Here is a 15,928-nt window from a genome sequence, read left to right as displayed (position 1 = left end):
ATCTCTGGCCTCTACCCACTAGATGCTAGTGGCCCAGCACCACCCCCCAGTCCTGATAGCCAGCAGTGTCTCCAGACACTGCCCCCTGTCCCAGGGGCTGGGGGGTGGGGAGGCGGGCAGAATCACCCAGTGTGAGACCCGCAGCTCTGAATAAGATGATAGGCAGCAGGCATTTTCTCCCAGTCTGCTGCTTGTCTGTGTGTGATGCGTTTGCCCTCCAAAAGTTTTTAACCTTATGAAGTCTAAGTTTCCAATCTTTCCTTTTATGGCTCTTGATGCTGAAATATTTTATAAAGAGCAGGAAGCATAGAACATTTTCAAATAAATAAAAGAAATTCTGGGAGACTGGACTAATTTTGCATGTTGTGTATGGTCTGAAGCAAGTGAGAGGGTGGGAAGGTAGAGAAGACCTGAATGTCTCCACCAGGAAACAGGGAACCAGACCCGATTCCTCTCTGCTTCTTGATTCGGGGCAGATGGGAAATCCTGTGCAGGAGATGTGTTCAGGTTTCTATATAACCACTGGCAAGGCTATTTTTAGAGGAGGATAAATGCTCCTGACACTGGGCACTGGGTTGTTGTTTTTTGGGCTTTTTTGGCTGTTCTAGGTCTTCGTCGCTGTGCATGGGCTTTCTCTAGTTGCGGCGAGCGGGGGGCTACTCTGTTGCAGTGCGCAGGCTTCTCATTGCGGTAGCTTCTCTTGTTGTGGAGCATGGGCTCTAGGCCTGCGGGCTTCAGTAGTTGTGGCTCACGGACTCTAGAGCGCAGGCTCCGTAGTTGTGGCGCACTGGGCTTCATTGCTCTGCGGCATGTGGAATCTTCCCGGACCAGGGCTTGAACCTGTGTCGCCTGCATTGACAGGCGGATTCTCAACCACTGCGCCACCCGGGAAGCCCTGGGCACTGGGTTTTGAAGCATAAAATCAGAACTAGGCAGTAGGAATCTGGAGAAAGGAGTGGGCTGCTCCCCTGTAACCTACCCCGACTGATGGGCAGCAGGGCCTTTTTCTCAGTGATGACATTTCAGCCCCATGGGGTGCCTATTTCTTTAGAGGCAGAGACACGGGACATCTTGGACGAGGCAGCCGCAAAGCAGTGCCTGTGAGCAAAATCTAGAGTGAGTGGTGCTTCCAGAAGAGTGGTCTTGAGCTGACTCTAGTCCGAAGCCATCACTGTGCTCTGGTATTTGTCACTGAAAGTAAAGATTTGTGCAGGTGGCTAAAGGTATTCCAGAGCCTGCCAGCTTTGGAGACCAAGCTCCTATAACAGGAAGAGACATCTTAACCTCTTTCTTGGCTCAGTTGCTCTGTCTTGGGAATAAAGGGGCACAGAGGACCATTGCCTGCCTGCTAGAGTACAGACAGCATGTCTGGGTGGGGTGCTCAGGTGCACCTCGCAGGCTCCTCCATGTACAGCTGCATCAGTAGTGCATGTGGAGATGAGAGAAAGCAATCAGAGATCTTTGGAACGTTCTCAAGACAACCCACTTTTCCCAGAGGCTTGAATTGTGGTGCTGGAATTGTTTGTCGGTTTGTTTCTTTAAAGCCCTCTTGGTAAGTGGAAATGGTTGGACTTGGGCTTGTTTTGTTTTTGTTTCGGTAGACATTATTTTTAGAGCAGTTTTAGGTTTACAGAAAGATTGCGAAGGAAGTCCAGAGTGAGTTTCCATAAACCCCTCCTCCAACACAAAGTTTCCCCTATTATTAAATCTTGCCTTCGTGTGGTATTTTGTTGTAATTGATGAGCCGTTGTTATTACATGCTAGCTAAAGCCCAGGGTTTGCCTTAGAGTCTACTCTTCATGTTATGTTCTGTGGGGTTGGACAAATGTATAATGACGTGTATCCACCATTACACCCTCATACAGAATAGTGTCACTGCCCTGTAAAACCCCCTGTGCTCTGCCTATTCACCCTCCCTCCCCGCAACTCCTGGCAACTACTAATCTTTTTGCTGTCTCTCTAGTTTTGCCTTTTCCACAATGTCGTATAACTGAGACCCTCTAGTGTGTAGCCTTTCAAGCTCTTCTTTCACTCAGCAGTGTGCATGTAAGGTTCCCCCATGCCTTTGTGGCTTCCTAGCTCCTTTCTTTTTGGCACTGAATAACACTCCATTGTGTGCATGTACCAGACAACTGGCCTGTGTTTCTCCATTCACCTACTGAAGGGCATCTTGGCTGCTTCCAGTTTGGGGGCAGTTATGAATAAAGCTGCTATAAACATCCACATGCAGGTTTTTGTGTGGACATAAGTTGAACTTCTAGTGTTGAAAAGAAAAATGTCTAAATGCAACACAGTCACGAGCGTTGCCTTAATATCCTGCATTATGAACATTTGGAATTTACTTCCCTTTTTTTTTGCCCCCTGCAGATTTAAAAAAAAAATACAATGTCTAATGGTTATGAAGACCACATGGCTGAAGACTGCAGGGATGATATTGGGAGAACAAATTTGATTGTCAACTACCTCCCTCAGAACATGACCCAGGATGAGTTACGAAGTTTGTTCAGCAGTATTGGTGAAGTTGAATCTGCAAAACTTATTCGGGATAAAGTAGCAGGTAAAGAAACAAGAGCCGTTTTTGTAAAGGGGGTACGTGTGGCCGTCCTGCTAAGCACTGTCTTCTTTGCCCTGCAGTGCTCCTCAGCCAGGAAGAGCCATAGCCTTGAAATGATAGCTGTGAAGTTTCATTTTTATCTCAACTCTGTTTTGCCCCCACCCAAGTGTAAGATTGGACGTAGGTTCCCCAAAGAGAAAAATCCATCATAAGATGGAGAGTATATACAAAACACGACGGTGGGAGGGGAGGGAAAATGAGAAGACAGGAGAACAGGGACAGTCTGAGAGCTGGAAGGGGCATGGTGCCACGTGTGGAAGGGACTCTGGCCAGCGCCCTGCTCGGGGCAGGCCCAGGCAGGTCCACCCTCTCTTCCCAGGCTCACATACAAGGTCAGGCCCGCAGCAGAACACTGAGTCCCCTGTGGGCTGTCCTTCGTTAGGTTTGGGCCACCCTGACTGTCTGCTGTTGTGCTATCAACTTAACGTCTGAAACTGAGATTGCACTCTCAGGGGGGCTGGAGCAGGGCAGCGGGTCATGGGCAGGCTGTGGGGTTGGCAGGCTGGCTCAGAGCCCCACCCTCCCACCCTGTCTCAGTGTCCCCATCCATGAAGTGGGGATGGTGGCGCCTACATCCTGATGCTGCCAGCTGCCTAAGAGATTGCACAAGGCCCGGTGCCTGGTAAGGCCCTCCCTACAGAGAGGCCTCTGTTCTGAGAGCGTGGTTTCAGGGGCTCTGGAGAAAAACATGGGGAGACCAGGTGCTCCGAAGCACTTCTTCCTTTCTTTCCTCCCCAGGGAGGAACGTTTTAGGGAGCCTCCTCCTCTCTCTCTTCCCCTCTTCCCCCCTCCTCCTCTTCTTCCTCCTCTCTGCATAACTGGGCTGAGGAATGGCCGGTCCTCTCAGGAGGGCTCTGGCTGCCACTCTGGCTTGTGGGACCAGGATTCCCTACACTGAAAAATAATTTCAAAGTCAAAAGCCGTATTTATTATAGAAACCTAATATTTTATTGTATTTCAATTTACATTAAAATAGAGTAATATTATTGAACCCCATGTACTCATCATCCTGCTTCATCGACTTTCAGCCTTTGCCAGTAACGTGAAGGTGCCTGTACCCGAGATGACTCCTGTAGAGGCTGGCTGACTACTGTACAGGGAGTTGGTTCATCAGAACGGGACTTTGAACGCAAAAGTCCTTTAAGGACCCTTCCAGTTCTGAGAGTCTGCAATGTAATAAATGTCTTCAAAATAGGATCTTTAGATAATACACAAAATTGAAGTGTTGGAATGTTCTAGAAGCCACACTCTCTCTCCAGTTCCAGGAGACCATCCTGAATAAGAGAGTCCTTGTTCAGAGGGGTTTGAAATTCTCCTGCGCTGCTGAGTCTTTCCTTTTATGTTCTGGTGGAAGGGAATTTTCAGTCCTGTTGATATTCCTGACTTCTTTGTCTCTTGGCTTGTTGTGGTTTTCAAAGGAATGTGAGCTATGTTAATAGGAACACCTAGATTTGGCAAGATCAGTCCGGAGAGAACTGGTTTTGAGAACCAGCGAAAGCAGCAAAAGCGTAATTTGGAAATTATTTCAGTACAGAAATAGTCCTTTTCTGCTCTCTGGGCAAAGTTGAGTGTAATGCACCGGGAGTTGTGGAGTCGGTGGGCCTGGGTTGGCATTTCAGCTCTGCATCTTGCTAGCAGTTCTTTAAACTGAATGAACTTGACTTTATGGAAAACTTACTGCATTCACTTTTCTCCTCCTGCCACCGGTGTGTGAAAACTAATTAGAGGCTGTTCCCGGGGCCGTGGCCTCACATCTCATTCCCTTTTGTCCTTTATTACACCGCTCTGGTGAAACCCCGGACTTGGTTATGTCTGACTGCTTTCTCCTGGCCTGTCTCAGGTGCCCACCCCAGAGAGAGTCTCGCACCCCAGCAGACAGGCACCCCGTCTGATGAAACCCCCAACCGAGTTCACAACATGGGCATCCCTGTGCCACAGCAGCCACTTCAGCGCATTTTCTCCCCTGAGGCCCCTTTCCTCTCACATGATGGCCGCTTCCTACTTCACGATGAAAATAACAGCTGGCTCACTTCTGCGCTAGATCCCTTCCCTTCTCGGCATCCCAGGAACCTCAAGTTATGCAAGTACCCACTTTGCTGGTGGGTCTTTCCAGGATCACCTGCCAGCATTCAAACACGCTCCAGCCTCTGCGCTGTTTAAGAGATGCCTGGACTCCCTCTAGCTCACGGTTTCTCCGCTTGAGCACTGTTGACGTTTGGAACTAGATAACTCTTGTGGGAGGGCCGTCCTGTACATTGCAGGCTGTTCAGCGGCATCCCTGGCCTCCACCCAGTAGATATGCCAGGGGCACCTTCTGAGTTGTGAAAACCAAAAAATGTTCCCAGATGTTGCCATGTCCCTGGGGAGCAAATCGCCCCCGACTGAAGAGCTGCTCCAGCTGATGTCCTCCCTCTCCTCCCAATCAGAGAGCCGTCTCCTCTGTCTCTTCCTTTTGGAAGCTTCCTCTTCCCTCGGGTCCGTGAACCTGGCTTTCTCCTACCTCTGAGGCCTCCCTCCCTCTGTCTCTCTTGCGGCTCCTTCCCAGGCGCTGACCTAGGCAGTCCTCGGCTTATTCCCATGCCTCCTCTTCTTTCTAAGCCAACCCTCGGGTCAGCGGATGCACACCCACAGCTTAGCTGGACATTCAATTTGGCCACCTCTCTTTCAACCAGAAAGTTCTCCTGAGAAAACTTTCTAGGCCCTTCAGCCTCTCAGTGTTTCCCAAACTGACCTTGACTCTCCCACAAGCCGACTGCTTATTTCCCAGGGTCCCCATCTTAGCAGATGGCTCCACCGTCCACTCAGTGGCTCCAGTCAGAAGTCTAAGCATGACCTTTGACGTGTGTCCCTGACACTGGTCCTTCTGGATGCTTCCATCCTTTTTCCTCCATCACCCCTGCCACCATCTTAGACCAGGCCACGTCGTCTTCTGCCTGCCCTGTTGCTTTAGGCTCTTAACTGGCCAGCCATGCTCCCTCCAGCCCATTCTCCCAACTGCGGCAAAGGAATCTCTCTTTAACATACCAGATGTACCCTGTCACTCAGCTGCTTTTAAAGCCTTCACTTCCTGGGCCCCGTTTGCTTTAGGATGTCTTTCCTGGCCTGATCTACTCGGTGTGAGATGCTCTTTGGGTCCCCATAGCAATCAGGCAGACCTGCAACGTGGGTTTCCACACTGCACTGGGGTTGGAACTTTCTGGTCCAGTAGGTCCTTATGGTTCTCGGAGGCAAGGACCCTATTGTATTCCCAGATGTAGCCAGAGTCAGTGTTTGTTGAGTGAATGAATGAGTAGATCTAGGGATTGGGGGAGAATGCAGATCAACATAGACATTCATTCATTCAGCAAATATTTATTGAGTGCCGACCATGGGCCAAGCACCAGTGATAGGAGGAAGCAGGGACACGGTGGTGGCTGGGATGCTGAGAATGTTTGACGTGCTGGCCTCGAGATTCAGAGTGTTTCTGGCCAGCCAGGCCCCCCTGTGGGAGACGTGCATTTGTTGATGCCTGTTGCATCCACAGTCACTACCTGGCCTTACTGTGCAGCCCTGCCCTGCTCTCTGTCCTGGTGTCTGGCCCCTCCTCAGATGACATATGGCCCACGTGGGACCATGAGCCAGGCTCTACCTTGCTGCATTACGTCATGCTGGCCACTTGGTCCCCAGACTCCAGCCTACATGCTCAGCTTCTGTCTCATTGCTTTGCACCTCTGGTCAGGATAAAGCCCATACCCTGGCCTGCAACTCCCAAGTCTCCTTGAGACCCTGTCCCCCTCTTCCCCAGCCACTGCACCCCCCCCATTCACCCTCCTGTTGGGCTAGACTGAGCTGCTTGTCATTTCCCAGACACACCCTGCTGTCACACTCTTGTGATTTCTCCAGTACTCTTCCCGCTGCAGGGATGCCCTTCCACACCTACCCAGCTGACCACTTTTTTTCTTAATGTAAATCACCTCTGTTCCTTTTAGAAAAAAATTTAACATGAGACAAACAGGAAGAAAAGTTTAAGTTACCTATAATCCCACAACTGTTAGCTTTTTGGTTCATGTCCGTCCAGACTGTTTTCTTTACATATTTATGGTTGTGAGCAGTCATGTGCTTTTAGAAAAATGGGCTCGCACCTCCCAAGCTGTGTGGGGAACTTTTCTTCCTGTACCTGTGAACATTTTTCCCTGTCACTGAACATAGCTGTCTCATGGTCACAGGGGTTGCGTGGTATTCTGTTGCATGCAGGTTCTGAGTTCACAACAGGTTGTAACTGTTTTTCCATAGTTACAAGCCCGGCTGAGATAAATATCCTGGCACAAATCTTTGCTGACTGGTTATTTCTGTAGGAAGTCTTCCTAGAAATGAACCGCAGAGGGGAGAGAGTGTAGTTTCTAAAAGCTCTTGACCCTTATTGCCAGCTGGCCCTCCAGGGGTCTGCGGTTCACCCTCTGCTCGGCCCTGCCATCCCCTAGGCCAGGCAGGGTTTCTCACCTCTTAAGTGAAAAATGACATCTGATCGTGGTGGCAGTTTGCATTTCTAGTAAAGTTCATCTCTTCTGGCTGTTTGTACTCCTCTTTTGTAAAAGGACTCTTGTCCTTTGCCCATCTTCTTTCCTTTGGGGACATTTGCTACTTCTTATTTATTGCCTAATTAATTCACTCATCCCCCCCCAAGACCCAGTCTCCCTCCATCAGTGATGTCTTCCCTTGAGCCCCGTGGACCTTTAGAGAAAGGACTCACGTTGCAGAGGAGGGCCTCGTCCACGGGGCACTCACCTTCCTCAGCTGTGCACCCCAGGTCAGTGTGAGGAACACTAAGGGATTAAAACATTACGTCTGGCTGCTCTGGTCCACGAAAGCAAGGCGAAATGCCATGGAATCGTCTCTTAGTCTTAACCCTTGTCTAAAGAGAGAGAAAGATGTTTGGTAATGCAAGAGCACTGGCCCAGGGGTCACCCAGCAGAGCGCCCCTCGTGGAGACAGCCTTGCTTTCTCCAGGGCAGCGGCTCCCGGGTGCCAGCCCTTGACCAGCCGCAGCACCTGGGGACTGGGAGAAATGCCTCTCAGGCTCCAGTCAGACCCACTGAATCGGCCAGTCTGGGGTGTTTGAACCTTTCTGGAGGGAGGGCAATGCCGGTGCCGGGCATAGTCAGAACCAGAGCTGAGAAGCAGTGCCCTTCCTACGGTGCAGGGAAGTGAGAGCTGGGGGGCGCTGGCCTCATACATCTCTAGATCAGGCCCAGGGTTTATTCATCCTCCGTCCCCGTCCTTCTTTCCCTCATCTCCCGCCCCTCCGCCCTCCACCATATCTCCCATCCTGGGCTCTGGTTGCCCCCACTCCTGACCCTGGCAGGCCTCGCCCTCCTCAAGCCCCAGCAGCCTGTACAGGATCCACGCACTGACCGGGCTTGTGCCTGAGCACCACCCCCCTGCTCCCCCACCAGACCTCAGACCCCCCTCATTCAGGGCTGGTCTTCCATCGCCCCTAAAGTGGGAGAGGGCAGCAGCTGACCTGCTTTCAAGGCACTGACTGCAGCAGGCCCGCTGCCTCTACGGGGCAGGATCATCTATAAGGGGCTTGGAAGTGTGGATCCCGACGCCTGTCCGACGTCCTGGGTCCTGGGCTGAGGAGGGCCCTGGGGGGGCTGCATCGTTACCCCGCGTAGCTTGTGGCCCCTATTAGAGAAACAGTAACTTGGGAAGTGAGGGCCTTCCCCCAGGCACCTGCTCTGATCACAGCCCGTTAAGTGGGGGCTCTTCTGCATAACCACGGGGAGCCCTGCTCCTGTCGTGCACTTCCAACGACAGTTCTCAACCTGGGCTCTGAGTTGGAATCATTGGGGAGCTTTACAAACAACCGAAACTGTCCCCACTCCTGCCTCGCTCACCCCCATTCTGATGTCATTGGTCGGGACTTGGCCTGGGCAGTGATAGTTTTTAGCAGCCACCCTGGTGATTCTAACAAGCGGCTAGAATTGAGAGCAGTTGGTTTATAGGGAAGGAAAGGGGGGAGGTGGGCACTCAGCACTGTGTGTTAACGCTTTAGTCACCGGCCTCATCCAGTGGACGAAACCAGGGCCTCCCCTTCATTCCTCACCCGCCTTCCCTCTTGGCGCACACAGCTGCCCACCACAGAGAGTAGAACACTCCAACCCTCCCGGGGACCCACAGCCCCTCTCCTGTGCTGTGTCCCTCCTGTGTATCCAGTTGGTGGTCACTCCTGCCACTTCTGAACAGTTCCCCAAGAGGGAGTGGGGACACCCTGCTTGTAACCCTGGACTTCTTTGGGAAGAACTCAGGTTTGCACCTGCCTTACAACTCCCCCAGGCTTCGGCTAATGAGGCTGTTGCCGAGGGAGCTGCTTCCAGGGGGGCTCTGGATACCTGGCCAGGGCTGTGGAGGTGGGGCCCCCGGCTTCTCCCGGTGCTTCCTTCCTCCTCCCCGAGCTGGGCGGCAGGTTTGGGAAAGTGAGGGCAACCGACACTGGGTGGCGCCAGAGCCCAGCAGGCCTTCCCACCCTGGGCGTGGAAGTCGCGGAAAACAGCCTGGACACTGACAGCTGATCGTAGTCAGGTTCTCCCCACCAGCCTGTCCTGTGTGCTGCTGTGACTGTCCTCCTCCTCACCCCCCCAATACAGTCCCCCGCGGAGCCACACAGAGCGGCCGGCACCAGTGGGACGGCTCCTTATCACTGCTTTGGTGATGGGTTCCCTAGGATGCTCTTAGTAACACAGTGTTTCTCTTTAAATAAACTTTTTTTTAAAAAGTAACATTTTGTAAATTTGTTCCTTGCAGAAAATGTACAGGTTGGCCAAGGGAGTGTAACAAATAAACCATCAATATAGATTGTAACCATTGATCTCTAACTCCCACCTTCCCAGAGGCCTTGGCTCTTAGCGTTCTCTCTCGGTCTTCTCTCTGCTCTTGTCCTTTTGAGCCCAGCCGGACATAGTCCTGTTCATCCTCCCCATCTCTCTGTCTTGCTCACCCACTGGCTCTCAGTGGCTCACCCATGTCCCTGTGTTCTCCCACACAGGACACAGCTTGGGCTACGGCTTTGTGAACTACGTGACTGCAAAGGATGCAGAGAGAGCGATAAACACGCTGAACGGCCTGCGGCTCCAGTCAAAAACCATTAAGGTAAGGAGCTGCAATCACCATCTCGTTCATTCCTGGCTGCACAGAGGTCTGTGCTGAGCCCTGGCCTGGGTGAGAGACCCCCCCCAACCCTTACTTCACATCACCGTCACCGCACCATTAGCACAGTTGCGCCTTAGAGGCCTGCCGCTTTTCCAGGGCATCTGGGGGGCCTCCTGTCTGCTCAGAAGAGAGGCGTTGCGTGTCAGATGTGTCGGGTGGTGACCATCCCAGGCCTTGTGCCTCTGGCTCATGTCCTCCTCAGCCCCACCAGCAACGGGAGGGTCTCCATGAAGGACTTAGGCTGGGACATCCCTCTCCCTGGCCCCCGGTGTCCCTCGTATGTTGGCTCACAGCAGCCTCCTCCGAAGGCCTCCCCACCGGTCTCTTCTACTGGCCAAGGTGCTCCCGTCCTCTTGCAGCTCCCGACCTCATGCTGAGCGGGTGTTGGGCCTGCCCTGCCCTCCTGCTCGCGCCCGGTTGTTGCTGTGGTGGTGGCAGCGGCAGCAGCAGCATCGTCCCTCCCGCCTCCTGCTCAGGCTTCCATTCCTGCTCCATCACTGGTGTAATCCTTCTCCCACCAGTCATTCAGCATTCATTTGGCAAATGTTTATGAGTGCCTACTATATGCCACGCAGTGAACAAAACAAATTCCATACCCTTGTGGGGCTGGGCCTGTGTGTGTGTGCGCGCGTGCATGCGCACAAACGATAAACAAAACAATGAAAGCCAGGTGTGGCAGAGGTAGGCGTCCCAGGGGTGCCGTGTCCTGGGGGGGTGGTTCATGATGACTTGAGGAGAGTGAGGGAGCCATGCAGCACCAGCTGGGAGGGCCTTGGGCAGACCGTCATCAGCGTCATTCCCAGTTCAAGGGCTGTGTGGCGGCTTCCTGGGACAAGTCAGCGAGTCCTCCAGGCCTCAGGGTGGCTTCTCCAACCTTCACGCTCCTCTCAACCTGCCACTGCTAACCACGCCCTCCTTCTCTCAGCCCAGAGCCCCACCTCCTCCCCACCCCAAGTGTCTGTCTTCAGGCTCTGCCTACCCCTGGACCAACCTTGGGTTTTCCCGACCATCGGTCCCTGCCGAGCCCTCCTGTAGAATATGCCTCCTACCCCCGCCCCACGCAGGACCCTGACCCGGCTTCCTGCAGCAGCCTCTCAGCACTGTGCCCACTGCCCCTCACCTGCAGACTGGCGAGTCAGCCCTCATTCCTGAGACACATGCCTGCCAGAGTCACCAGAGTTGTGTCCCTCGACCCGAAGCCACTGGAATGAGATCATCCTGTTGAGCCTTTGCATCTTCCAGTTCCTCACACCGAGTTCTGAGGGCTGGAAGTCCAAGATCCAGGTGTTGGCAGGTTGCGTGCCTTCGGAGGGCTGTGGGCTGTGAAGGGGGATCTGTTTCGTGCCCCTCTTCTGGCACCTGGTGGTCACTGAATCTTCGGCAATCCTCGGCTTATAGAAGCATCACCCCAGTCTCTGCCTTCATCTTCACACGGGGTTCTCCCTGAGTGCATGTCTGTGTCCAAACTTCCCCTTTTTATAAGGACCTCAGTCATTGATTTGGGGCCATCTTATTCCGCTTTGGCCTCATCTTCACTAATCGCATCTATAATGATCCTGTTTCAAATGAGGTCACATTTTGAGGTACTGAGGGTTAGGACTCCAACATGTGAATTTGTGGGGGAACGTAATTCAAAAATTCCTTGTTCTTCAAAAACCTCTCACAGGAATGTTTCCTAAGAATAGGACAGTAGGGCTTCCCTGGTGGCGCAGTGGTTGAGAGTCCGCCTGCCGACGCAGGGGACACGAGTTCTTGCCCCGGTCCGGGAGGATCTCACATCCCGCGGAGCGGCTAGGCCCATGGGCCATGGCGGCTGAGCCTGCGCGTCCGGAGCCTGTGCTCCGCAATGGGAGAGGCCACAGCAGTGAGAGGCCCACATACTGAAAAAAAAAAAAAAATAGGGCAGTAGACCAGATTGAGGCAGAGGAGCAGGTGGTGCCAGGAACTTAGAAAAGAGGGTTCTGGGCCTAGTGTCTCAGAGCAGGGCCAGGCACACCTGCTGCGTCATCACACACCTGCCACGAGAGGGTTCTCTAGTGCAGTCTTCTTGGATTCTGATTTGACTCTGAGCTTGACAGTGGCTGAAGAGCAAAGGAAAGCTGCAGTGGCCATCAACGTCCTTGGAGACACCTGTGCTGAAAAGAATTGAAGCGCAGTTGGCTTTGAAAGTATTGTCTCTCTGGGGCTTTATCAGGGGACAGTTGTAACTACAGTCAGTGCCAGCCTCTACACCACTCCCACGGTGCTAATCTGGGAATGTTCTTTCCCACGGTGACCTTCACCAAAAGCCAAGGGCAGACCCCAAATGCAACCTGTTCTGGACAGATCTGCAAGGGACGAGACAGGATGGTCGTGGGAGGCAGCTCCCTACTGGCCCAGCCTGATCCTGGGAAAGCACAGACTAGCCTGAGTCCCGGCAGGCCTGCCTCCCTCCTTCAGCTGTCCTGCCTGAAATCGGACGCCCCTCGTTGGGGCATTTGATAAAATTGGACAGCAGACGGTTGGAGTGACCCCCTCTGGCAGGAGTCTGAGTGGGGTGTTCTGTGGGGCTGGTTGACGTAGATCCGGAAAGTGGAGGCCCAGAAGTGGGGCAAACGTCCTTCCTGGTAGTCAAGGAGCGTGACCACGCCCACCTGGGAGGCCCTGGGGAGGCCCCAGGGGCCAAGATGGCCTCTTGGGGACAGTGCTGCCTCTGCCCCAGGTCGTGAACAAACCATCGGGTGGCCCCAAAGTGTCCCCAGAGTGCCTTAGGCCTGGCTGCAGTGCAGGGAAGCTTTCAGGGAATGTCAGCTTGTACAGTACTGCTCTGTGGAGGCCACCAGCCCCTGACGGGACCCGGTGCCCTGGGGCATCCTTCCGATCAGCATCACTTCTATTCCGCTCTCCTCTGACACTCACCTCCATGAGCCCAGCTCCTCTTCGGGTGGAGCTGGGCTCTGACCACGCCACGCTGTTTCTCCTTCCATCTGCCGTCTCTCCCGCTAGACTGCATTCTGCTTTGCAGGCAAAGGTGGCGTCTGTCTTCTCCTTTTCTGGAATGTCCCAGGTGCACCTCAAATGTTTGCGAGTCAACGAGCACATGAATGAAGGGGTGGGTGTGTGTATGTGAGTGTGTGGTCTTAGCATGTAGAGTTACACCCTTGCCCTTCCTGGCAGGCCTGAGTGTTGTGGTGAGAACACACCTGTCGTCTTGCCCTTGTGCTGCCCCCTTGGCTGGCAGGGTCCACCCAGCTGTTGCCCCAACCTGGGAGAGCGCCAGAGACCCTCTCCTTGCTACCAGCCCCACACGCATGCACCCTTTTATGTAAACCACTGCACAAGCTCCTTTTAGCCTTTCTTCAGCTTTGCAGAACATAAGCCTAAAAAGCATGGGGTCATTTAATATGTGTGTACCCCCCAGCACTCGGGCCCCACTGGGCTCCCATGGCGAGCTTGCCTGTTGTCAGGTGGGTGTCACAGTCCCAGAGCACCCAGCCCGCTGTCCCCTGGGCTCCTCACAGGCAGGACCAGGTCCCCTTTCCAGCCCTGCTCATTGTCCAGAGAGGCCTGAGGCCACGGTAGGAGCACAGGCAGCCGGGGTTGGCTCCCTGCCCTGCCCCCGAACAGCCATGGACCCTCAGACTCTCGACTGTGAAACAAGGATAATGTCTTGTCATCAGGGTGTGTGAGGGCCCTTGCCTGGCCCATGGGGAGCTGCCAGCACGGGCTGCTGCAGGTGACCGCCTTCCATAGGGTTGGCTTTTTCTCACCTGAAAATTTAACACCCTCCCTCGATGCTTTGGCCACACATCTGCCCTAATGCCAGTGAGTGGTTTTGTTTTCAAGGTGTCGTACGCTCGCCCGAGCTCAGAGGTCATCAAAGATGCCAACTTGTACATCAGCGGACTTCCGAGGAACATGACCCAGAAGGATGTGGAGGACATGTTCTCTCGGTTCGGGCGGATCATCAACTCCCGGGTCCTCGTGGATCAGACCACAGGTACGGCGGGTGGCCCAGGATACGGCGAGGTTTTCCTCCAGGCAGGGGCTGGGTCTCCTAGGGAAGACAGATCGCTGTCATTAGTTATTCCACCAATGAGGACAGAATCAAAATGAGAAGACGTTGGCTTTTGTTTAATGAGGCTGGGGAGGTTAAGTGGCATAAAAGCAGCCCTGACATAAAAGCCTGTTATGGTGAAAACACCAAGAGATTCTGGCACTTTCTACAGGCACCCACACGTCCTAGCCTGGACTACGAATATTGCCGTTCTTCCTGCAGGCAGTGGTGTGCTGCGTGAGACAGTCTTTAGCTGAGGTCCAGAGTCCCCACCTTTCATTACCCCAGAGCTCCAAGGGTGACTGTTTCTGAGGAGCTCTTCTTCAGTCTTCATGACTTGGATGCCGCTCCCACCTTGGGTAGCACATTCAAAGCTCAGAGCTCAAAGGCAGTGACTTCCTCTCTCAGGCAGTGCTGGCCACTTTGCCAGCCACTCTCGGGTCGTCTCAGTTCAGGACACGAGCAGCTTGGGCGATGGGCTTTGCATAAAGCAGTAAGGCACCGCCAAGCTGAGCCCTGCGTACCCCGGAAGCAGCCTCTCACTGCGGCCACCTGCCCCACTGGGGTCGGGCCGGCCCCGCCCAGCCCTGTGTGTGGCTCCGTCTGGGGAGCAGCGAACTCAGGCCGCCCTGCTTTAGGTCCCTTCATCTCTGTTCTCAGCAGGAGTGGGAATTTACTGACCAACTAGCAAAAAAGCTTACTGCTCAGGGAGCTCAGCGAAGCCAGTGGAATTGTCTGCGGTTGGTTTTTATGTTCTTCCAGCACAGAGCATGTTCACCACCCCCTTGGCTGAGGTAGTCAGACACACACTGGGTGGTCGGGCCAGAGCAGTCGTGGCTCTGAGGTGACCTCCCCCGGGAGGCTGCAGGGCCACACAGAGAGCAGGTGGGCAGGGTATCCTGGCCCATGACAGATGGGGGTGGAGGTGCATGCGTGTTTTCCCACATCCCCCCTAAGCTGTGTGCTCTGGGGCCCACAGTCTTGTCACCTGCACTCCCTTGTCCTGTCCCAGCTGTGGAAGCTCGTTTTGGCATGGGCTGGCCCTACCTGCTGCCCAGGCTGCAGTCCTGGGCTGGGGCCCAGCCTGGAGACGAGTGGACAGCTCGAGTCTCCCAGGGGCCTGAGGAGGAGAAGGGGCTTCTGGACCACAGGCTCTGCTGGAGGGACATAGACTCCACCCACCCGGCCTCCTTCTTTCTGCCCCTCGGCTCTAGGCCGGGGGATGGGCATGAGGTAAAGATGCCGTGTACTTGGTGTAAACCCCTGTTCTGTGCCAGAAGAGCTTCCCGTGGTCCCTAAAGTTCCCCTTACTTATCTTCAAATGCCAGTTGAGAGAGTGATCCCGTCGGCTGGTCAGCACATGTATTTATGCCCAGCCCCACCTGCACAGAAGTGCCTGAGTGGGCCACCTGGAGACCTGGCAGGGATGACGGTGCTGGCCCGTATTCTGCCTCCGTGGCCCTGCTTTTCCTGATCCTGTACGGACTGCTGTGCCTCTGCTCGTCTCTGTCCAGCCCAGCACCGCTGAGCAGGGCCCAGCTCTCAAGTTGGAGTCCACCCACCTCGAGAACGCACCCCCTGCCACGTAGCTTTTGTCTGCATCATCCTGAGGGAGGTCTCTCCTGCAGACAGTTCCCTCACCCCTTTGCTTGGACTTTGCCTCCTTTCCCTCTGCAAAGCTGGTGTCTCCTAGAGTTTGGGGGCACCTCAGGGTTGTGCCCTCAGGCCTCCCCACCAGCTTCTGCCACTTAGGCGAGAGGACAGGGTCCCTACCCCACACCTCTGTCTGTGTTCAGGAGCTTTGCGAGAGGGCGGGGGGATGGAAGCCGCGAGGGAGCCCCCGGGGCTCCTCCCTCTCCACAGCCCTCCCCTAGGCTGCGTGTCGAATTGGAGAGTAGAAAGGTGAGCCCCCGGGACTGTGGGCTCCCCTTCCTTCCCTCTGCTCCGGAGGAGGCCACCATGCAGGGCTCCTCTGCTGGGACCCCATGGAGCCCCGGCGGCTGGGGCAGAGAATAGCGGGGCAAGCAAGTTTGTGTGTCAAGTCTCCTTCGTATGACGTGCTTTTTAAAGAAACAGAAGCTCTCTTAAAA

The 15,928-nt window shown here is 54.2% G+C and overlaps 1 protein-coding gene across 2 annotated transcripts in view; it reads left to right on the top strand.

The window, feature by feature from the left end:
* The window catches only part of ELAVL1 (ELAV like RNA binding protein 1), a 34,943-nt gene that overhangs the window by 11,996 nt on the left and 7,019 nt on the right, over positions 1–15,928 (top strand). For both annotated transcript variants that reach the window (XM_060007625.1, XM_060007624.1), the window contains exons 2-4: positions 2,368–2,557; positions 9,639–9,742; positions 13,628–13,781. In XM_060007625.1, coding sequence (XP_059863608.1) covers positions 2,386–2,557; positions 9,639–9,742; positions 13,628–13,781 — 430 coding nt within the window. In that variant the 5' untranslated portion in view covers positions 2,368–2,385. The remainder of the gene's footprint in view (positions 1–2,367; positions 2,558–9,638; positions 9,743–13,627; positions 13,782–15,928) is intronic.

Source organism: Delphinus delphis, chromosome 3, assembly GCF_949987515.2.
Source record: "Delphinus delphis chromosome 3, mDelDel1.2, whole genome shotgun sequence".
Taxonomy (NCBI): Eukaryota; Metazoa; Chordata; class Mammalia; order Artiodactyla; family Delphinidae; genus Delphinus; species Delphinus delphis.
The sequence above is the reverse complement of the archived record's forward strand: the minus strand, read 5'-3'. Positions and strand labels throughout refer to the sequence as shown.